The 25,644-nt window shown below is 37.2% G+C and overlaps 1 protein-coding gene across 1 annotated transcript in view; it reads right to left on the bottom strand.

Annotated features, from left to right (window-relative positions):
• Positions 1-25,644, bottom strand: part of LOC126335916 (Down syndrome cell adhesion molecule-like protein Dscam2) — a 217,596-nt gene that overhangs the window by 159,361 nt on the left and 32,591 nt on the right. Inside the window, exon 6 of the mRNA XM_049999389.1 lies at positions 5,951-6,119. Coding sequence (XP_049855346.1) covers positions 5,951-6,119 — 169 coding nt within the window. The remainder of the gene's footprint in view (positions 1-5,950; positions 6,120-25,644) is intronic.

Below are 25,644 nucleotides of genomic sequence, written 5' to 3'. Positions count from 1 at the left end.
GGTCGCAATCATGTTCCACACACCTTTTGTGTACTCTGCATGTGATCTGACCAATATAAGCCTTTCTATACTGACAGTATTCTGTAGATTTCAGCTGTGTGCAAAACTAAATCATCTTTCACAAAGTAAAGAAGAGCACAAGTCTTCGTAGGTGCCTGGATGAATTATGTAATGTAAAGTTTCTTTAAGATTCTGCCTAATATCAAAGAATGATAGGAATGTCCTGGACATGAACAGTTTCTACTCCTCTTCATCTTCTGGTGGTCATGTTTCTTCCATGTTAAAACTGTGCCATCTGATTTACAGAATATCAATTAACTTTGAACACAGGTTGTACTTACATTACAAATTATTTTATCAGACATAACATGTGCTTGCAACAATGTTCAAAGGATTTCTATAGTTTGTGAAGGTTGGTGACAGCTAGAAATGTGCAAATATAGTCTGTATTTGTGGGCTTATAGTAAACAAAATGTCTTAATTAATAATCTACTTTCCAAATAACTAAGAGGTATAGAAACTGCACACAGCCACCATTTTCTATTTCCACCATACATTAGATAGTGTTGCGAACTGCATTTAGATGATGTAAAAACTGTGACAGCTCTTCTTCATTGTGAGGCCACACTGCAAAAGTATTATATTATATACATGTGACAAAAGATTTCCAATTTACGTCATGCCAAACTGAGTGTCCTCTCCTCAAAATCTTCCATAAAATATCTTGGCTATGATGAAATTTTTCTGGGCTTCTGTAATATCAGAAAATTGAGTTCCCCTTGATGCAAAACACCTTGTTATTTGTTTATTTCTTTATAAATAAATAACTGGATAACAAGGTGTATTGCATGACGGCTGACTCAATTTTCTGATATTACTGTTTTCTATGCAAACACAGACCAAAATGGAAGAGTTCCAAGATAAAATCATTGGTTCTAGGATTCTATTATTAAAGAACCTGTGGAAAAACCTGGTAAGGCTTGGGACGTGGTGCTTTCTTTAATATCTCCAGAAAGACGTTAAAGTAACCTCTGGCGTGCCTCAGGGGAGTGTTATGGGACCATTGCTTTTCACAATATATATAAATGACCTAGTAGATAGTGTCGGAAGTTCCATGCGGCTTTTCGCTGATGATGCTGTAGTATACAGAGAAGTTGCAGCATTAGAAAATTGTAGCAAAATGCAGGAAGATCTGCAGCAGATAGGCACTTGGTGCAGGGAGTGGCAACTCACTCTTAACACAGACAAATGTAATGTATTGCGAATACATAGAAAGAAGGATCCTTTATTGTATGGTTATATGATAGTGGAACAAAAACTGGTAGCAGTTACTTCTGTAAAATATCTGGGAGTATGCGTGCGGAACGATTTGAAGTGGAATGATCATAGAAAATTAATTGTTGGTAAGGCGGGTGCCAGGTTGACATTCATTGGGAGAGTCCTTATAAAATGTAGTCCATCAACAAAGGAGGTGGGTTATAAAACACTCATTCGACCTATACTTGATTATTGCTCATCAGTGTGGGATCCGTACCTGGTCAGGTTGAGAGAGGAGATAGAGAAGATCCAAAGAAGAGCGGCGCGTTTCATCACAGGGTTATTTGGTAACCGTGATAGCGTTACGAAGTTGTTTAACAAACTCAAGTGGCAGACTCTGCAAGAGAGGCGCTCTGCATCGCGGTGTAGCTTGCTCGCCAGGTTTTGAGAGGGTGCGTTTCTGGATGAGGTATCGAATGTATTGCTTCCCCCTACTTATACCTCCCGAGGAGATCACGAATGTAAAATTAGAAAGATTAGACCGCGCACAGAGGCTTTCAGACAGTCGTTCTTCCCGTGAACCCTACGCGACTGGAACAGGAAAGGGAGGTAATGACAGTGGCACATAAAGTGCCCTCCGCCACACACCCTTGGGTGGCTTGCAGAGTATAAATGTAGATGTAGATGCAGATGAAAGAAAAAAAATATATATACTTGATGATAATTAATTTTAAAATTTTGGCCACTGATTTTTAACTACATGTGTTCAGTTTTGAATGGGCTATGCATGCAATATCAGTTCATGCATGCACCTGTGGCCTCATACACACCAGTACTTGACAGAGGGCACTAAACTTGACAGAGGGATTCATGCAGTGGCCAGTTGTGCACATCTGTCTCTGCACCAGTTTTTGGTGTAAACTTACTGACACGCACTAAAAATTTCCTGCGTGAAACACTCACCAGAAAATGACTGAATAGTTGTCAGCCATAATATTGTAACACCATCCATATATAATCCTATAGCCTCAGGGAATACTCTACAGTATGATAATGGCACATCTAAGAGTAATGAACATCTTTAAACATAGAGAACTTGGCCTCAGAATTTTCATCCAATAATGTATTATGGCCCAATGTTCTGTAGTTGCACATGATTTATAAGGAAAGTCTTAACTGCACAGAAAAGAGCAGTTAGAATCTTGTGTGGTGTATCCCAATGAATCTCATGCTATATATTTTTTAAGTAGCTAGGAAAAATTTTCTTGGTTTCCTATGGGCTAAATATTTCTGCAAATTACCATTTTGCCATGATTTGGTGTACATTATTTAATCGTACAGAATGTCCTCATACTGTAATATATACTGAGATGACAAAAGTCATGGGATAATGGTATGCACATATACAGATGGAGGTAGTATCACATATACAAGATATAAAAGAGCAGTGTATTCGTTTAGCTGTCATTTGTACTCAAGTGATTCATGCGGAAAGGTTTCTGACATGATCATTGCCACATGACAGGAATCAACAGACTTTGAACATGGAATGGTAGCTGGAGCTGGATGTGTGACATATTGTATTCCAGAAATTGTTAGGCAATTCAGTATTCAAAGAGTGAGCTGAGAATGCCAAATTTCAGTAATTACCTCTCACTAAAGACTATCCAGTGGCTGATGGTCTCCACTTAACAACCTACAGTAGTGTTATTGGTGTAGAGTTGTCAGTGCTAACAGACAAGCAACACTGTATGAAATAGCTGCAGTACTCGACGTGGCATGTATGACAAACATATCCATTAGGACAGTGCAGTTAAATTTGGCTTTAATGGGCTATGGCAGCAGGCGATTGACGTGAGTACCTTTTCTAACAGCATGATAGCACCTCTCTTGGGCTCGTGACCTTATCAGTTGCACCCTAGATGACTGGAAAACCATGACCTCATCAGATGAATCCTAGTTTCAGTTGGTGAGAACTGATGGTATGTTTCAAGTGTGGCTTAGGCCTCATGAAGCCATGAACCAAAGTTGCCAACACTGCATGTTGGTGTGGCTCCGTAATGGTGTGACCTACGTTTATATGAATAGGCTGGTCCAGGTGAACCAGGTCCAGGTGAACCAATGATTGGCTGGAAATGCTCATGTTCAACTACATGGAGACCAATTGCAGCCATTCAATGATGCACTTTTTATGAGTGACAATGTGCCGTGTCACCAGACCATAACTGTTCGTGATTGATTTGACAAACATTATGGACAGTTCGAGCGAATGATTGGGCCGTCCAGATCACCTGACATGAATTCCATTTAACATTTATAGAATATAATCTAGAGGTCAGATCATGCACAAAATCCTGCACTGGCAACACTTTTGCATTTTTTTATTTTTTATTTTATTTTTTTAATCCTGCTCATAGAAGTCTTTGATTTCCACTCGGGACAAAAGAATGAGGGCTGTGGATGTTTAAGATTTCACAACTCTCATAAAATCCTGAGCATTCTGAATCACAGCATCTGAAGAAATTGCAACAACAACACAGTGCAGAAGTGAAAGGGTGTGTACAGGCTAAGAACTGGTCTGTAATTCTCTGCAGTAATTCTCTAACAAGAAGTGCAAGGGTATCATTGGAGTACTGACCATGACAATTTTTACAGGAGTGACATATTTCTGAAACAAGACCACAAGTGTTGCAGTTATAAGTGATGGATGACACAGGACATGACTCAGCACATGATTTGCTACAAATGTGCCAAATTCTTCAACTGCAAACAGGGGCAGAGAAGATCATCACTATTACTGATGGTGTTCCTAGTCATTTTAAAAATTGTTACCATCTGTTTGAATTGATTAAGTTGCTTGTGTCAACTGACTGGGTATACAGTGCTACTGGTTATGGGAAAGGGCATTGTGATGGTGTAGGAGGCCTGCTGAAGCACCATCCTACAAAACACTATCTTTCCAGACCAAATACAGCTGTGTTAGGAAAGTCCAAATGGAGGATTTCTTTGTAATCATAAAGCAACTATCTTCCAAATAAAAAACCCAACAAAATATTTAGAGCTGTTCCAAAGATACAGCATCTTAAAAATTTTTCCAAAATTTGCATCTTTAAAATGGTATGCGCAGTGTCATCTTTGGAGGGCTGTACCTCAGAGGAAAAATTTTTTTTTGGAGAAAAACATATGCTAAATTCAATAACATCCCAGACTATGAAGGTAAGACTTTTTCCTAGACTGCCTGAATTCATATGGACTATGCTTATAACTGTGTATGCAATTTTTATGGGACTGTAAAGTAGAAACGGTGAAACTTGTCATTCATTTTGAAGTTTTTTCTTGTAATGTAATGATTGCTATTACTATCTTTTTGTTAAAATTGCTACTGTTTTCAATCTGCAAATTGTCTTGTTCTACATTTGAATTATTAGCTCTTGTTAGTGGCTGTTTGTAATACATAATCACCATTAACAAGTTAACTCTTTGCTGAGACTCATGATCTCATTACTTCATTAATTTTTAAGTAACTTAATGTTTCATTAGGTAAGTCCAGCCACAGTGATCTTCAACTCTTCTTAATATAATATGAAGAGGTAGGCTGATAATCTTTGTTTGATCCAACCATCTACTTGCTGTTCTTCCTTGTAGTCTTCTGCCTTAGATTTTGCCTTGCAAGATAGTGTTTTTCAATTTATCTCCTTCTCTTTTCAAAATGTGTCTAAGGAAATGGTGGTATCTTTGGCTGACATGGGAAGATAAATCTCTTGAGATGCTAAGTTCTTTTGTAATAGAAGAATTCGTCCTTTCTGTCCATGGTACACGTAACATCATCTGCCAATACCACATCCTGAAGACATCAATTCAGTTCTTATCATTAGCCTGGTCTTCGCAGCAATACAAGAACACAATAAAGACCAATAATTTCACCAAGTGTATGTCCAGTTTATCAAACCTAAAAATGTTTCCATTGCAAGTTTTCATCATTCTAGTTCTTTCCAGGAACCCAGTTGGCAGGCATGGGAATTTTCAACCTTTTGTTATCCCAGATGCATTTTGCTAATGTATTTGCTTTGTATGCTAATTTTACAGATGACATGTGCGGTGACCAGTTTCAATAAGTTTGATGAAAAATTTTCTCATAGAGTGTGTTTCTGTGCAAAATGGGATCAGGACATTTCTTTTTGCCTACCACAGGTGAAATACAGCATTGACAGAGAGAAATGATCATAATCATAAAATAAGAGAAATCAGAGCTCACAGAGAAAGATGTAAGTGTTCTTATTCCCCAACCCTGTCCGAGAATGGAACCATTGAGAAATATCATTATGGTGGTTTGACGAACCCTCTGCCAGGCACTAATTGTGAATTGCAGAGTAATGTTGAAGATTTAGATGTAGACGTAGACCTTGGATGACTAATATTTCCTTTTTATGTATCTTTCAGATTTTTTATGAGCAAATCAGGATATTCATCAACTTTCATGTCTGATAAATCTGCGGTAGTAGCATTATAAACTTATGTGAACAGAATCAAAAAGAAGGAGCACATCAGAGTAAACAACTGACAAATAGTAAGCCAAACTGTGTAGGTATAGGCATGAGCCCATGAGTCTCTTGGGAACATTGAAATGAATCTTTGCCAGTCATCTTTCATTTTTAAGCTATGTGTCTAAACTATTAAACAATTCTGGTGTCACCTGTAATTTTCTGTTTTGGGTAGTTCCTGGAGAGGATGTTCTCCAACTAGTGACTGCTTCCTCCATGTTATTTGAGGAACAGGTGATCCATCAGCTGCACAGTCAACTCTAAGACTGCTCCCAAGTACTGCTTCAGTGTCACTTGGTTCAACTTTCCAGCTAGGTGGAACTGACATGCAAAGAACATTCATTTACTAAAATACCTTACTGACAAATATCAAGATCTTAACATTTTTTTATGTAAAAACATTGAACGATAGTAGTACTAGCAAACATTTAAACTGCTGTCATAATCTACTCGTTAAGGGGTATGATCTTATGTTAAAAGTTTAACACACTAGGACAAGTATTACAGTTAGAAATTTTGTGTTTATCTTGAGGCAGTGTAACTGACTGTGCAGAAATACTTGGACCTTATTCAACCAGTGTTTGAGAATGAGAGCATTTAGAGACTTCCAACAAACTTCAAACATAATTTCAAACCTTTACAAAACTTTCTCCTCCTGACACCACTCATAAGCGATGAAAGGAAAAAAGTTTATCACATACAACATTTTTGCTGCTCATGCAGTACAACTTCAACATCAAACATAGCATTTTCATTCATTACTGCTTACTACCTACACTATTCACATCAGAATACGGTTTGCAGACAGTATCTTTGTATACTACTGAGTGTACCAACAAAATTATATCATTGTACAATACGTATTTCAGTGGATATAATTTATCAGATGTGAAAATATGTGGAAAACTAGCTTCTGCTTAAAATGGCGTGCAGTAAAACTTCAACAGAAGGCATGACTTTTTAATTAATTATTTCTTTAGAATTAAGTCTTTCCACAACACACTTTGCAGAGAATATCTACTTATATCACTGAATGTTCCTGCACACTTACATAATTATATGGCACATAGTTCAGGAGACACATCATAAACATAGAGATGAGTCCGTGTTCAGCTCACCAGAAGATGGCTGACAGTTGTCCAGCCAAAATATTGTGCAATCAAGTTTACTATGGCCGGCTGCAAGCCTGAAATCTTTTTGAACAATTGAGATGTACGAAAAGCTTGCTTTCATTTGTAATGGGGTGCAAATTACCTAAACTATATTCATCCAGTGTTACACAATGAGAGAACTTAATGACTTCCAACAGACCTCCTAACTCTTTTCCTTCCTTGTTATATGAAACATTAACTTATTTGTAAATTAATCAGCTGTTTGAAGCTGTTTTGTGTGTGGGGGTTTGATTCTTTAAAGAATCAGTGGTTTACTGATTCTAAAGAAATGATAAAAATACTGGATACTTGTATGAGTAATATTTATTTGAAATTAAATTCATGCAGGGGAACAGAAATTCTCTTCAACAACAATATTAATAAATAATTCTTTTCAACTAATCTCTGTGATTCAGAACTGTAACCCACTGACAACTTTCTGAAGCAATACCTCAGAAATCATTGATTTTGAAGAAGCACAGAAATACATAACAGAAAAATTTAAAGAAGTGGCATCTGGAAGAAAGTTATGTATACAAAGGGGTACCGGGAAAAAAAAGCAGAATTATTTTTTTGAAAGCTATGTGTTTTAAAATTGCTTACAAAACAACCTTACCCTTTCAAAATACTCTCCAAAATGCTGCTCTATCCTGTGCAAGTTTTTTCATCTCCCAGTACCTACTGCAACCTACATCCTGCTTAGTGTATTCATCTCTTGGTCTCCCTCTACGATTTTTATCCTCCAGACTGCCCTCCAATGCTAAATTTGTGATCCCTCGATGCCTCAGAACATGTTCTACCAATCAGTCCCTTTTTCTTGTCAGGTTGTGCCACAAACTCCTCTTCTCCCCAATTCTGTTCAATACCTCATCATTAGTTATGTGATCTACCCATCTAATCTTCAGCATTCTTCTGTAGCATCACATTTTGAAAGCTTCTATTCTCTTCTTGTCCAAACTATTTATTGTTCATGTTTCACTTCCATACATGGCTACACTCGACACAAATACTTTCAGAAACGACTTCCTGACACTTAAATCTATACTCGATGCTGACAAATTTCTCTTCTTCAGAAACGCTTTCCTTGACATTGCCAGTCTACATTTTATATCCTCTCTACTTCAACCATCATCAGTTATTTTGCTCCCCAAATAGCAAAACTCCTTTACTACTTTAAGTGTCTCACTTCTTAATCTAATTCCGACAGCATCACCCGATTTAATTCGACTACATTCCAGTATCCTCATTTTGCTTTTGTTGATATTCATCTTATATCCTCCTTTCAAGACACTGTCCATTCCATTCAACTGCTCTTCCAGGTAGATTTTTGTCAGAACTGGCTCTCCCAAGGCCGTCAGTAGTTCCAATGGAATGTTGTCTACTCTCGGGGCCTTGTTTCGACTCAGGTCTTTCAGTGCTCTGTCAAACTCTTCATGCAGTATCGTATCTCTCATTTCATCTTCATCTACATCCTCTTCCAGTTCCATAATATTGTCCTCAAGTACATTGCCCATGTATAGACCCTCTATATACTCCTTCCACCTTTCTGCTTTCCCTTCTTTGCGCAGAACTGGGTTTCCATCTGAGCTCTTGATATACATGTAAGTGGCTCTCTTTTCTTCAAAGGTCTCTTTAATTTTCCTGTATGCAGTATCTATCTTGCCCCTAGTGAGATAAGCCTCTACATCCTTACATTTGTCCTCTAGCCATCCTTGCTCAGCCATTTTGCACTTCCTGTCGATCTCATTTTTGAGACGTATGTAGTTCTTTTTGCCTGCTTCATTTAATGCGTTTTTTATAATTTCTCCTTTCATCAATTAAATTCAATATTTCTTCTGTTACCCAAGGATTTATACGAGCCCTTGTCTTTTTACCTACTTGATCCTCTGCTGCCTTCACTACTTCATCCCTCAGAGCTACCCATTCTTCTTCTACCGTATTTCTGTCCACTATTCCTGTCAGTTGTTCCCTTATTCTCTCCCTGAAACTCTGTACAACTTATGGTTTAGTCAGTTTATCTAGGTCCCATCTCCTTAAATTCCCACCTTTTTTCAGTTTCTTCATTTTTAATCTACAGTTCATAACCAATAGATCGTGGCCAAAGTCCATATCTGCCCCTGGAAATGTCTTTCAATTTAAAACCTGGTTCCTAAATCTCTGTCTTACCATTATATAATCTATCTGATACCTTCTAGTATCTCCAGGATTCTTCCATGTATACATCCTTTTTTTATGATTCTTGAACCAAGTGTTGGCTATGATTAAGTTATGCTCCGTGCAAAATTCTACCAGACAGCTTCCTCTTTCATTTCTTTCCCCCAATCCATATTCACCTACTATGTTTCCATCTCTCCCTTTTCCTACTCTCAAATTCCAGTCACCCATGACTATTAAATTTTCGTCTCCCTTCACTACCTGAATAATTTCTTTTATTTCATCATACATTTCATCAATTTCTTCATCATCTGCTGAGCTAGTTGGCATATAAACTTGTACTACTGTAGTAGGCGTAGACTTCGTGTCTATCTTGGCCACTATAATACGTTCACTATGCTGTTTGTAGTAGCTTACCCGCACTCGTATTTTTTTATTCATTATTAAACCTACTCCTGCATTACCCCTATTTGATTTTGTATTTATAACCCTGTATTCACCTGACCAGAAGTCTTGTTCCTCCTGCCACCGAACTTCACTAATTCCCACTATATCTAACTTTAACTTATCCATTTCCCTTTTTAAATTTTCTAACCTACCTGCCAAAATTAAGGGATCTGACATTCCACGCTCCGATCCGTAGAATGCCAGTTTTTTCTCCCCTGGTAACGACATCCTCTTGAGTAGTCCCCGCCCAGAGATCCAAATGGGAGACTATTTTACCTCCGGAATATTTTACCGAAGAGGACGCCATCATCATTTAACCATACAGTAAAGCTGCATGCCCTCGGGAAAAATTACGGCTGTAGTTTCCCCTTGCTTTCAGCCGTTCGCAGTACCAGCACAGCAAGGCCGTTTTGGTTATTGTTACAAGGCCAGATCAGTCAATCATCCAGACTGTTGCTCCTGCAACTACTGAAAAGGCTGCTGCCCCTCTTCAGGAACCACACGTTTGTCTGGCCTCTCAACAGATACCCCTTCATTGTGGTTGCACCTACGGTACGGCCATCTGTATTACTGAGGCAAGCAAGCCTCCCAATAAGGTCCCTGGTTCATGGAGGGGGGTAGGGGGGGCAATCATCTTAAAGTTTTCAAATAAAAGGTTTGATTGATGGTCTGACTTGGGGGAACAAACTCTGAATGAACTACATCCTTGGCATAAAAAAATCAAATCAGCATTCTTTCGACATTTGATTTAACTTGACAACATTTTTTTGGATGTCTTATGTTGGCTTCACTGTTGTTTAGTTTCTGAGTCATAACCATAGAACCATGACTCATCACTAATAATAACCCTTGACAGAAAATGTGGATCTACTTCAAGCTGTTGTTTCAAAGCATGACATGTTTCAACTCGACATTCCTTTTGATTTTCAGTCAGAACCTGAGGAGCAAACTTGTCAGCAACCCTTTTCATTTCCAAATCATCTGTTAAAATTCTCTGAACCAAACTCCAAAATAACCCACTAATCTCTGTCAGTTGAGCAGTTGTCTGTCGGCAGTCTGTGAGCACAGTCTCTTGAATTTTTTCAATATTTTGTCAATCCGAGTAGTTGAGGGATGCCCAGAATGAGATTTGTCATCAGTTGACATTTCACTATCTTTAAATTGATCAAACACCTCATACACTTGAGTTTTTCCCATAGCGTCATCTTGGTAGGCCGTTTTCAATATTAAAACAGTTCCAGCATTTTTACTGAGTAGAAAACAAAATTTCATAGCTGCACATTGCTTACTTAAACTTGCCATCATAAAAAACAAAACAAGAACAAAACAGCACTTGCAAAAACAATCACTGCAGATGAAGAGAACAAGCCAGATCGAGAGCAAATGTGGCACTGAACTGGCAATTATTTGCCTAGCAGCAGAAATGCATACTACACAAGTTCCCCCAACAGCAATGTTACTTTGTTTTTATTGGGTATCCCCTTGTGCTGATGGTTTGAAATTAACATTCTGTTAGTACATTTGGAACATTTGAATGTTGGAACTAATATATTCCTTAAGAATCAAATATAAGGTAGCTGAGCTGCAACTACGTTTATAAAACTGCGCACTCGACAAATCACTATAAAGCATTATGTATGTATCAAGATTTCTTAGTGTTCCATTGACAGATGGAGGAATAACAGTCACTGTGTGATCTGTTATTAAATCTGATTTTATCTTCATTGTTTATACAGGAGCAGTATAGGAAGAGTTCATAGTTAAAGTGAATCAAGTTCATTTTTCATTGTCAATAAACTTTACTTTATTCTGAAAGCAGCCAGTTTCAGCAATTCATTTTGCCATCTTCAGGCCCCATACATTTTTTTCAAATCAACAAACTTACTGTATAGTGCCATAAAACATGATATTGTGAATTCCAATTGTTGTGCAGATGCTTCATACGAAGACGTGACAGCAGCTGAGTTGCTGTCATGTCATTGTATGAAGCATCAGATTAGATTAGATTAGATTAATACTTGTTCCATAGATCATGAATACGACCCTTCATAATGACGTTGAACGTGTCAGGTTAATGAAATATGTCCGTACAAGATATTTCATTACACAAAATATTGCATGACACTAATGCTTAAGTTAGTTTTTTTTCCCTCCCTTTTCCTAAAAATTCAGCCAATGAGTAGAAGGAGTTGTCATCCAGAAATTCTTTTAATTTATTTTTAAATGTTGGTTGATTATCTGTCAGGCTTTTGATGCTGTTTGGTAGATGACCAAAGACTTTTGTGGCAGCATAATTTACCCCTTTCTGTGCCAAAGTGAGATTTAACCCAGCATAGTGAAGATCATCCTTTCTCCTGGTGTTATAGCTATGCACACTGCTATTACTTTTGAACTGGGTTGGATTATTAACAACAAATTTCATAAGTGAATATATATACTGTGAGGTTACTGTGAGGATTCCTAGATCCTTAAATAGATGTTTGCAGGATGACCGTGGGTGGGCTCCAGCAATTATTCTGATTAAACGTTTTTGAGCAATGCATACTTTTCTACTCAATGATGAATTAAGCCAGAATATGATGCCATATGACAGCAGTGAATGAAAGTAGGCATAGTAAGCTAATTTACTGAGATTCTTATCATCAAAATTTTCGATAACCCTAATAGCATACGTAGCTGGACTCAGACGTTTCAGCAGACCATCAATGTGTTGCTTCCAGTTTAACCTCTCATAAATGGACACACCTAAAAATTTTGAAAATTCTACCTTAGCTACAGTCTTCTGTTCAAAGTCTATATTTATTACTGGAGTTGTGCCATTTACTGTACGGAACTGTATATACTGTGTTTTATCAAAATTTAAAGAGAGTCCGTTTGCTGAGAACCACTTAATAATTTTGTGAAAAACATCATTAACAATTACATCACTTATTTCTTGGTTTTTGGATGTTATTATTATACTTGTATCATCAGCAAAAAGAACTAACTTTGCGTCTTCATCAATATGGAAAGGTAAGTCATTAATGTATATCAAGAACAGTAAAGGACCTAAGACCGAACCCTGTGGGACCCCGTACTTGATAGCACCTCAGTTTGAGGAATCAGCTGTTGTTTTAACATTACATGAACCACTTATTTCAACTTTCTGCATTCTTCTAGTTAAGTATGAATTAAACCATTTGTGCACTGCCCCCCTCAAACCATAATGATTTAGCTTATCTAAAAGAATTCCATGATTTACACAATCAAAGGCTTTTGTGAGATCACTAAAAATACCAATGGGTGTTGTCCGGTTATTCAGAGCGTTTAATATTTGATCAGTGAAAGTGTATATAGCATTTTCTGTTGAAAAGCCTTTCTGAAAACCAAACTGACATTTTGTTAGTACTTTATTTTTACAAATATGGGAGGCTACTCTTGAATACATTACTTTCTCAAAAATTTTTGATAGAGCTGTCAGAAGAGAGATTGGGTGATAGTTGTTGACATCCGACGTATCCCCCTTTTTATGCAATGGATTTACAATGGCATATTTCAGTCTATCGGGGAAAACACCCTGCTCCAAAGAGCTATTACATATGTGGCTGAGAATCCTACTTATCTGTGGGGAACAAGCTTTAAGTATCTTGCTGGAAATGCCAAAAATTCCGTAACAGCTTTTACTTTTCAGTGAGTTTATCATTTTACTGATTTCAGAGGGAGAGGTTGGTGGAAATACAGTTGTTTCAAACTGCACAGGTATGGCCTCTTCTATTAGAAGCCTTGCCCCTTCTAGTGAAGATCTAGATCCTATTTTCTCCACAAAATTTAAAAAATGATTATTGAAAATATTTCCAATTTCTGATTGTTTCTTAGTACACTTGTCATTCAGTTTTATGGCACTCAAGTCTTCCTGTGCTCTTGGTTGCCCTGTTTCCCTTTCAACAATATTCCAAATTGCTTTAATTTTATTATCAGAGTTACTGATCTCAGACATGATACACATGCTTCTGGACCTTTTAATAACTTTTCTTAGTACCGCACAATAGTTTTTATAATATTGAACAATTTCGGGGTCAGTACTCCCTCTTGCTGTTAGATACAGTTCTCTTTTATGGTTGCAAGATATTCTTATTCCTTTAGTTAGCCAAGGTTTTTTATATGTTTTCTTGGAATTATGTTACCTATTTTCTTGGGAAAACAATTTTCAAATACCCTTAAAAATGTATCGTGAAATAAGTTATATTTCAAGTTTGCATCGGGTTCCATATACACTTCATCCCAGTCTAGCTGCTTTAGGCTTTCCCTAAAGTTTGCAGTATTTATATTGTTAATTGAACGCACTGCTTTGAAATTCTGATTTGATATACTGCATGGAGCTATGTTATGTACTGTAACCAGCTGTGCACCATGATCTGAAATACCATCCTCAACAGGATAAGCATTTATGTCCTTAAACTTATCTTGGTCTATAAAAAAGTTATCTGTCAATGTCCTGCTGTTTTTTTGTTATCCAAGTAGGAAAATCAATGACGGAGCTCAGATTGGAAGACATGAGTAATACTACAAGGTCATTCTTCCTATTACACTCTTTCAGGGAATCAACATTGAAATCCCCACAAATGATAATTTGCTTCCCCCTGTCTGACAGATAGCACAACAAAGCATCCAAGTTTTCTAGAAATAGCTGGAAATTCCCTGAGGGGGACAATGATTCGTATTCACAATATCCAGTTTTATGGTGCTATACGATAAGTTTGTTGACTTGAAAAATTGCTGAAACTGGTAGCTTTCATAATAAAATAAATATCTTAAAGTGTACAGCTGCCGGTAAAGTTTATTGACATTGAAAAGTACATACTGGCTGACGTATCCCGGTCATAATGGACTAACTGAGATTTAAAGTTGATTTTTGGTTATTTTACTATAGAGCTTACCATTGTATTATGAAGAGCTGTGAACCAAGTCAACAGTGGTACACTCCAGGCTGTTATGAGTGAGGTTTTGTCTTGATCTAAATTAGCATGTTACACACTTGGCAACAATGTTGAAAATGACTGTTCATACAATTATTGCTCTGTGCCCACAGTATTAATCATATGTTATATATACGAAGTGTTTTTTATAAAAAGTGCCATGTTGTTAAGATGGAGTAAAATAAGCAGAAAAACATGTGCTCTCCAAACTTATCCACAGTTGGAAAGGATTTATTGCTGTATGAAGACAATAGAAAGGGAGAAGAATGGTAAAGGTTACTACTGCCAACAAAGAAAAGACATGGAAAGAAGTTATTGTTGACTTTAATTCAGAGCACAATCATGACCTGATAAAGGTTGAAAATGTGTTATGACTGTGTAACATAAAATATCAAGGTAACACTTGAACTTAACAAGGTGTAATTTTAAGTCACACTTTGAAATTATTACATCTCATCTTTATGTAATTACATGTGACATGCACACTCAAGCAAAAACAGAGTCAAAACTTTTTGAGATTGAAATGATTAAAACTGGAGGTCTTAATTTCATCTGGCCTACTGTTACAGAGAGCAGATAGAAGCTAATTGCAGCTGTGCAGGCACAATTTATTAGTATTAAGCCTTATGATGGCAATTCAGATTTTCATCATGAACTGTACACATTTTAATAACTCTGATAAATTTCTGCAACAAATTTGCTGTATAAAAGGTAGTTTATAATATTATTTCTCATTTTCAGTTTTGTAGCTGTTTGGTGTAAATAAATTGTTAATAAATGCCATTCTCTATGCATTTTGGCTCCTGTTAGATTCATTTTCTGTAGGTACTGGAATTTTTCCATAGGTACTGGAATTTATTCATGGACTCTTCTCTTAAGCAGTACTGTGTCATCCATGCCAAGCTCCTCATCCCATGCACTGACAATATATTTTCACGAGAACTGGTATATGTAGTGTGATGCAGTGGTTAGCATCACTGTCTGGTGTTCTGGTGTCACCAGATCAAAGCTGACCACCAGGAAATTGCTATTTGGCATTTGTGATTTCTGGAAGGTTCTTGAAAAATCTTACATTTGTAATTTTTGTTTATTCTGAAATGTTCAATTTATTTTTAAATACTGGCAGGACAGTTCTATTCTGATTGTATATTGGTGTCAGTAATAAATGTGCTCCCAGTGCTAAACGTGTTTCATTGCTGACTCTGCTTTCAGATTTGGACTTGATTGCATTTTTTTACATGACACTGTTTGGTAGAGACACCAAGTACATCAAGACATTTACATCGACATAGCTCCAATTAAACAACGTAAGTGCCAATGCCTACACAGACAGGAACCAGATTACATGCAATACAACATTCCTAAGATGCATATTCAAGAGACTGATGGATTCCAAGACAGCAGTAAGTCAGCTGCACATCAGGCATCTTTTGATGTTTTCCAGAGATACCAATCAGGATCCATTAAAATGGCTGTAAGGATTTGACCAGTTTGCCAAATACAACAGATAGGATGACATGATTTGCTTGCCAAATGTATATTTAGGTGACATAGCCCAGCAATGGCTTTAGAACAATGAAGAGAAGTTCAATAGCCAGAACAAATTCCAAGCCAAACAGAAGAAAACTTTCGGGGGCAATCAGCAGCAAGTCTGCTTAGCAACTGAAGAGCAATGTCAAATGTCATGGCCAAACATCACGGTCATACATTCAGAATGTTTTGGCCCATAGCAATACTGTGAGTCCAGATATGACAAGAGACAACAAAATCTCACATCTGATGAGAAGAGTCACAGAAGATATGTACCACACAAGATCTTCTGAATAATGAATATCACAAAACATAATAATTCATCAAGTGGTGCCAGTGCATCAAGGAAATGCAGAAAAGAGTCTGATGAAAGAGGTATTATAATCTCCTGAATGTGGTGCCTGTGGAAGTTGTTTAAGACTATGATGATATTGCTTCTTTCATACACCAGGTTCAATGAGAAGAAATACAGTATTTTATGGCAGACCACACACATAAGAAATAGCAGCCATGAATGTCAACACCATACACAAGGAGGTAACACAGAATGTTGAAGAAGAGGTGTATCAATCTGTAACACTGGTCTCCACCACCAGTCAAATACACCATGAATAATGGCCTCAACCAACTCTGACATATGCTGCGGCCATCATATGACAAACTGGCATCTGATCAATGCAGGTACAACCAACTCCTCCACTGAGTAAAATGCATCACAGAAGAACAGCCATTTGGAGGACAATGGACAACATGCTGTTCTGTTTTCACTGTGGATATCCTGGACATGTTGTGTGGTACTGCAGAGAAAGAATGTAAGTTTTAGGTGACTATTATGCTGCAAGACATTAACCATCACAGCACTACTATTCTGCCAGTCAACTGCAGACAATTATAGTTGACCTGTGGACTGAAGCTCATCACCATACCCTAGATGATGTCATTCCTCAACACGCTATAGCCAGTCCTCATCACCACCAGTCAAGATGCTCAGTTAAACTATAAAGCTTTTTTTGGTTGCAGAAAGCTACTCAGGCTTACAAAAGAAATCTACATGCCAGTGATAATCACATGCATTGTAGGTAGCCAAGGAAAGCTTTGGATCACTAGGTGTCACAAGTGCCACAACATATCCCTAAAGGTATGTGCATAGGGACATTTGAACCAGTTCAAGAAGGGAAGATTAGTGTCATCTATGAAGGTTCGTGCTCTGCTACAACCATTACCAAATTGCCAATAGGATCTAGCCTGACTGAGGAAAAACATCAGCTACAACAGCTATACTGTGTCAGTTTTCAGATGATTTCAAGTCCACAGTGGAGGAAAGATAAACCAAGCAGCCTGAGGTAAAACACTGTATCAACACAGAAGGTTGTCCACCAGTTAGCCAGCAATCATAGAGTGTTGCCAACAGAACAATAGATAATATGGGAGAAAGTGGAGAAGATGCTGCAAGATGATCATTGAACATTCAAAGAGTTCTTGGTCCTTGTATGTGGCCCTTGTGAAGAATAAAAACAATTTATGACATTTCTGAACTGTCTACTGATGATTGAGCAAAATCACCAAGAAAGGCGTCCATCCAATGCTGCGCACTGGTGACATGCTAGAGTGCTTGAAAGAAACAAAATATTTCTCAGCTATGAACATTGTAATGGAAATGCTCAGCTCACCTAATTTTTCATAGAGCATTGTAGATGACAATGTATCAAATGGTAAAGTAATATAACACTTATTGTTTCCTATAATCGTTGTTTTTATGAAGTGTTAAATTGATTTGTATCTTTTTAGAAACAACTTCAGTGATATTCATACTGTACAAATATTTTTGTAACATGAAAGGTTGGTGTATTTTCTAATATTTGAACTGTGACTTTATGTATGAGTGCACTTGTTGATTTGTGTGTGTTACAAGCAGAAGTTAGTCTGAGTCTAGTTAAGTCATGAGTCAGTTGTAACTGTATGATGACATAGTTGGTTGGGCTTTGGAGTCTGATATTGTAAGTTAAGATGAAATTAGATGGCTGTAAACCTGTTGAGCTCTGTTGAATACTGGTTTTTGTAAATGTTATCTTCTAACTATGCCCTGTGTGTTGAGTACTGTGAAGTGAATGAATTCACTTTAAAACATTGAAGTGAAATGTCAGTTCCTGCTTCATTATTGCATTTTGCCATACATATATGAAAGCAACAACACATTCCTCTTGAAGGAAGTGAAATCATTGAACTAGACATCCTGCCAAAGAAGAATCCCTACATTAATGAGGACAAAAGTTAGAAACATATATTGTTTTTAACAGCCATTTACTCATTTTATATTGTCATGCAAATAGTCACATTGTAATTAATTGCCTATATTTGCCATGTTAGTTGGTTTTCCTGTTACTGATGCCAACAGAGCAAGGAGGCATATTAAAACTTGCAGAAAGGCTTCTAGCAAATTGAGGTTGATGGGGATGAACAGGAAAAAAACAGCCTTCAAAGGGATGTGGTTCAACACTTTAAATGGATTTATTTGCTGTCTGTATGACATTGTCTTTTTTGAAGGTATCTGAAGAACATCTAAGTTGCCTGACAATCATGTTGATGTGTGTCCACACTGCATGTCTCTGCTTGAATCCAAAAAAGTGCCTCTTTCACCCAAGAAATAAATATCTCAGGACACATAGTGAATGGTAATGGAGTCTGTCCCAGTCTAGAGAAAATAAGATCAGTTACAGTTTTTCCAATTCCTTAGCATATTTGTGAGATGATAAATTTTCTTGGAATGTGCTTGTACTACTGGCAATTCATAAAGGACTTCTGTATCAAGTCAAGTCCCATGCAAGGACTCCAGCAGGGTGATGCTAAATTTATGTGAAACAAGGAGCAAGAAAGATCTTTCATTGTCCTTATGAAGCTGCTAACACTTTCTCCAATTCTAGCATTATACAATAAGAATGCTGAGGCAGAACTTCACACTGATGCTAGTGGTTTTGGGATAGGGCAGTTCTAGTACAAATTCAGAGAGGTGTTGAAAAGGTGATAGCTTATACTCTCCAATTCCATAATGATTTGCTCGGTAACTGATTGCCCTGCAGTTCTTTGGGCTATCAACAAATACCAGCCACATTTATTCAGTAAACCACTCACCATTGTGATAGATCAACATTCTCTATGCTGAGTGAGTAACTTGAACGCTCTCTCATGTCAACTGGTGAGACGGACACTGAGGCTCCAGGATTATGTCACCACAATCGTATACAAAAACAAGTGCAAAGACAAGGGTGTTAACTGTCTTTCAAGGCATCCTTTGTCAGAACACAGCAGCATCAATGAAATTTCAGTCATCACTGTGTTAAATGATACTGCAACTGAACAGACAGAAGATCCAGCATAGTTGAAAATCACAGAAGCCGTGAATTATGAAGAACCGACTGAAGGAGGATTCCAATTAAGAAACAGAACTTTCTGTAAGAAGAACTATGATCCAGTGGATGGAAGTAGTTGTTCATCATCCCAGCTCATGTGGAGGCAGCAGTCATGAAGTATTTTCATGACACTCTCCCTTCTGGTCACCTGGGTTTTGTGAAGACTATAGACTGAATGAACTGCAGGTATCACTTACCAGGTGTCTGTCAATCCATTAGACACTGTGTGAATCAATGTAAGGAATGCCAATCAATGAAGCATGTGCCACAGTTACCAAAGAGGCATTTGATACCTATCCTGCCTGCAACAGTGCCATTCCGTGAGATTGAAAGTGACCCTCTGTGGAGGTTGACTGCAATGTCCCCAAAGGTATACTGACTGTTGAAGTCACCAGAAATTGCAATGTTTCTTTTAGAAGATATCTTTTTGAAGCACCCTATGTGATGATCTATCATTGTGGAAAAGTATTTGAGTCGAGACTCATATCAGAGATAGTTTCACTGTCAGAATGACAACTGTCTACCATCCACAGATGATTAGCTTCACAAAATGCTTTAATATGATGTTGGCAAATATACTTGTGATGTACATTTATGTCAAATAGACAGACTGGGATAGAATACTACCTATCTTGAGATTCACATACAATGCAGCAAAGCAAGACATTACGGATTTCACACCATTCCTTCTTCTCCAAGGTCTTAAGGCTGTAACAACAATGCATGCACTGTTCCCAATACTACCAGGCAATAATCACAATGACTATGTGAAACATGTCTCACCAGAATCAAAGAAGCAATGTGGCTGGCTAGTATATGGACCCTAGGCACCCAAGGTAAAGACCAAGAGCTCTATAACACCAAACATCAGTGAGATACAGTTCAGGATTTTTGCATCTGTGTGGAAAATGAGACTATTGGAAAAGTTGCTAAATGCTACTTTGGGCTGTACTGTATCATTTGAAACTTGTTGGATGTCACAAACACAGTCAAGGATAATGACATTTCATCAAGTAGACAAAAACAGAGAGATTGTCCATGTCTTCTGTATAAAGCTCTACTACAGTTCAGAAGAACAGACCAATAATATGAGATTCAAGCAAACTGAAGACCCACACAAATATAATGAAGCTTCGATTAGAGGAACTATGGTCAATGCTTTTCATGGTGAATAACATATAACAGTGTGACCAAAACACATCTGCCGTTATCACCATTTAGAGCACCACTGACAAGATCTAGCTGCAGGATGATGTACTCATGAGTACTTCTGGAAGAGCAAGACGATGTAGTCAGCTCCAGTGAGAACTTCTGAAACAGCAGGTCACTATTTATCAAACAGAGGCAGGAGTAATACAAGCTGTGGAAAATGCATTTTAGTGTAGTGGTTAGCATTGCATGCTAGGGGTCACCAGATCAAACCCAACAATCACCATTTATTTGTTATTTAGTATTTGTAATGTCTGGGATGTTCTTGAAATATCTTATGTTTTTGTGATGTTTGTATATTTTGTAATGTATGAGTTTTCTGTCCCGATTGCACGCAGGTGTCAGTGGTAAATATGCTTCCAGTGTTAAGTGATGTGTTTCAGTAATACCCTGACATTATTGTGAAGGACAAGTGCTATGACTGAAATAACAGCTGCACAGTTTAGTTTTACTTTGAGTCTTAAACAACTTGGCATTTGATGCATTAACAAAAATTTCCACTGGCAAAAAAAAAAGAGAAGTGGAGTCCTTTCTGAGAATTGACTTGTGACCTTATTTTTAATAAAAATGGGCCTCTAATATCCTGTTTAGCCCATACCAAATACTCTCCTGCGTGTTTATTTGGAAAAACACAAAAAATTAATTTAAAAAGAAAAACTTAGTTTGAATAAAACTAATAATCAAGAAAATAAAATAAATGTGAAGCCTCCTCCTTCTCCCAAATAGACAATTTTTTGGATCCTCCTTTGGCACTTTCTTCTGATGTTCTTTCTTTTTATTCTGACTATAATATAGTATTAATCCAAACTTACAAATGTAAGGAAAGTAAAAGCATTTAATGTCTCTTCATTCTTGAATAGGAAGTTTATTAACTGATTGACTCAGACTTTTTTTTTTTTACCTGAGACCTTCTGGGCAGTATTCTCTAATGTAACCACTGAGCTACTGAAAGAATCTTCAATTGAAGACTGGCTGAAACATATGACTGTTCTAATTGACTTACATATGCTTACCAGTATTTATGTTCACATATGTCCATGGGGCTGTTATATCAGTTTAAGCACATTTAGATTGTAAAAATTTGATAGACTTGCGTAGTTACTTCTGTTCAAGTCAAGAGATTATTTCTGTATGCAGGTGTTCAGTAATTGTTGGCTGCTGTTCAGCTCCATATACTTCACTGTTCACTGCAAATATTACAAATTTTTGTTTCCTGTTCTACTGCTAGGTATCTATAAAATGACTTTAAACTAATTACATCAATTATAAGTCGTCTCCAAGAACTGTTACAAGATCAGTTATTATCTGCAATCACTACTTACACAGCTGACATTTTCTTTCACATAACCTTTTTATATCATCTCATAAGCACTGCCATTCTGGCCACAGATGGGACAGGTGGGCCCAACTGACTGCCATGTCACGCATCAGCAAATGGTTTAATAAAATCACTTCACCATCAGAGATAATCATCACTATAATGTTGTCGTGGGGCAGAAGTTCCGTGTCAAAAGGATAAAAGGAGTGAATTAGAAAAATCTGGTAAAAACTGACATCATGATCAGACACCAGAAATCACCAGAATCTAAAAACATGTAAAGTACATAAAGAGGAGAAGAGAAAGCACATATTGTGTGGAATTACTAACATAAATTTTATAAAAACCATTCCCATATGCTGCCTGACTGTGAACACTAACAGGAAAACTGTGTGACAGTAAGTATTAGGTGGGAGTACTGAAGCTGCATATGACCCATAGCACAGGCACAGTATGAAACAGATATGTTATTGGTGAACTGTTTAAACTGGGGAAGCAGGAAAGAACAGCAGAAAGAAGTTGGAACCATTACAACAGTAGAAGGAAGAGAACCTGTGCATTTAAAAAAGAAAGAGTAGGGAAAAATATTACATTACATGCTTACCTTAACCTACCTAAGTAATGTCATATTTAACTAAAATATTTATGTGATGCATGTCTGTGCTTTCATGAATTGTTTTGAGAGAAAGGCAATGAAGACTTCTTAAGACTTAAGTTTCTTTCAGGACACTGAGTATCTGACCTTTCTCTGCAGGGTGTAAGATTAGATTAGATTATCAGAATGAGATTTTCACTCTGCAGCGGAGTGTGCGCTGATATGAAACTTCCTGGCAGATTAAAACTGTGTGCCAGACTGAGACTCGAACTTGGTACCTTTGCCTTTCGCAGGTAAGTGCTCTACCAACTGAGCTACCCAAGCACGACTCATACCCTGTCCTCAAAGCTTTAGTTCAAGTTTGAGTCTCAGTCTGGCACAAAGTCTTAATAAGCCAGGAAGTTTCAGATTAAATTTGATTAGACAGTACTGCAGCTGATGCTGGTTGTCAATCAAATGAATTGTTAAAGCCAACTTGGAATTGGCCAGGTTTATGTGTTCTTTAATGTAATAACACAATATTTTTTCCTTTTTTCTAAAAGAAAATTTCATGTTCCCCTCCCTGCAAGGGCTGTGATGTTTCTATTTCCTTTCTGCTACTACTTCCCACTTTCCATTTTAAACAGTTCACCAATCAGATACCTGTTTCATACTGTGCCTCTGCTATGGGTTATGTGCGGCCTCAGTACTCAAGGCTAGTATTTACTGTTACATAGTTTTCCTGTTAGTGCTCCTGGTTTGGCAGCATAGGGGAATGGAATGGTTTTTATGGAATTTATGTAAGTAATTCCACACAATATATCTCTACTCCTCTTTATGGTGTTTTACATTTTCAAGATTGTGGTGACTTTTGGTGTCTGGTCTATGTCAGTTATTACAGATTTTAATCCGTTTGACACTCTGTTGAACACTGATGACCTCAGTATTGCAGCAATTCAGCCATGCACCTACCTCTTTCTTCACACTTTCTACCATTTCCCTTTGTCTGACAAAACAGTTGTTTAAAAGTTGTTGTTTAAAAGTTACAAAAGTGAAGATTTTGCTTATATTCTAATTTGGGTTCATGTCAGCTCTGTTTTATTTATTCCAGCTTTGATAGCTGATAGGTGGAGGAAATGTGTTTATTGTTATGCATCACTTGCCCTGCAGCACACTGCATCATAATTTAAAGATTAATTACAATTTGAGAACTGCCCAGAAAACTCCTCCTCACTACCTGATACCTTACTCCATTCCTGATAACAAGATGACAGTGTACTTATATAGTTTTGAAAATTCATAATGCTGTTGTCAGGATTCATTAAACTAATTAGCCTCACTGAAAACTACAGTGATTGCTATGATGCACTACAGTATCTTTTTGAAGCCAATACGATCATATTTTGACAATGAACTGTATTTATTTTAGTTTATATATTCATATTGGATTAGTGAATAGTTTGCATGTCACTTGATGGCTTTCATATGTATGTGAACAGCCCCAGATTTACGATATTTCCGAGCCGGGGCAAAAACTAGATAGTGGCGCCCCTCCCCCAACCCTTTTGTATGTTTGACATAGGAGTAAAAAAATTAAACAAGATTGATTTTTCAAAAATATGTTCATTTTGTAGCGCACATGTTTCTGAATAGTTTGATATGTAAAACATATATGCTGGAAGAAATGTAAGAAATGTTGTTTGGTCGTAAGTGTGCCAAAGTGCAGTGCCACACCTCTTCACACAGCATTCTTCTACTGAAGATCACTGTACTTGACTCTGTGGAACTTAAATGTGTATATTTTGTAATGGAAGCCAATCAGACTTCTATTCAGGACAGTGGAAATTAAAATGTCCTGTGATGCCTCTCCTGCTCCTAGCCTCACGATTAATATTGGGCGGGGAGTTATTTAAACTTGAGAATAAGAATTTCTCAGAAAAAACTTTCACGTGACATAAAATTAAGTAGGCCTACAGGAAACATAAAACCAGTAAAGACAAGAGACAAGCAAGACAGTACAAATTTTTTCAATTCTTAGTTCACAGCATTTTTTTCTCTCTAATGTTGCTACAGCCTTATGTGACATGCTTTCCTTTCTGCAATAGAATCCATTACCTCATCAAATCATTCACTGCATGAAAAATCAACATGTCATTGTTAATACTGAAAAAAAGCTGTTAACATGAATAGTAGTGGGAATGGTCATTTTATCTACCTCATTTACATAAATAAAATGACAGAATATAATTCACAAAGTGCCAATATCAAATGCCTATTAGGCCTACTACAAGCACAGTTTTATGTTAGGAAACTGTTCCACATTTCATTCCTACACTCCAGTTTCTTAAGCATGTAATTGAAAAGTTGTAGTATGACATTTTCTTACAAATTTGGAATCTTCATATTCTTCCATATAATTTGTCTGATGTCCCAGTTTCTTTTCCTTCCTCGTTATAACAAACAATTTTGTCGTCACTAATTCTGTAACTATTTCTGCCATCATTAAAACCAACTGGCCCGTAGCAGTGTATTGATCTACAAAAATTATCTGCAAAATTTCATTTTCTTGGATACACAGAGATGATTAATAGGTAATCTTTATTACCATATTACTTCTGTTAATTATTTATTCCCACTCTTGTAGTCAGAATCTACAGATTTCGCTAATAATTATAACAATGCTGATCATTCACACACCCAGTTAGCCACATAAACTAACAGTGATTGGCATTCACAAGTTTGGTTTTATTTTACTCAGCTCGTATAGCCCCGTCCCCTTTTGTTTGCGGGAAAGTTTTTTATTTCTTGATGCGATGGAGATTCCCCAGGCAGAGACATCATGTACACTATGCATGCATTCAGAAATAAACGTATGATTTGTTTAGAAATTAACTTAGTATATGTTCAAAAATGTTCAAAAACCAATGGGGATATGTATCAAATTCACATGAATAATCAATAGACTAACAAGTGCTGGATGCTAAGCGCTTTGTAAAAGAACCCTTTCTTCCTCAAGAAAATGAATTTGGGGCCCCCTGATATTGCCACTCGGGGCAGATATCCCAGTTTACCCCCCCCCCCCCCCCCCCCCCCTTCTAGAC

The sequence above is a fragment of the Schistocerca gregaria genome, chromosome 2, assembly GCF_023897955.1.
Source record: "Schistocerca gregaria isolate iqSchGreg1 chromosome 2, iqSchGreg1.2, whole genome shotgun sequence".
NCBI lineage: Eukaryota > Metazoa > Arthropoda > Insecta > Orthoptera > Acrididae > Schistocerca > Schistocerca gregaria.
The sequence above is the reverse complement of the archived record's forward strand: the minus strand, read 5'-3'. Positions and strand labels throughout refer to the sequence as shown.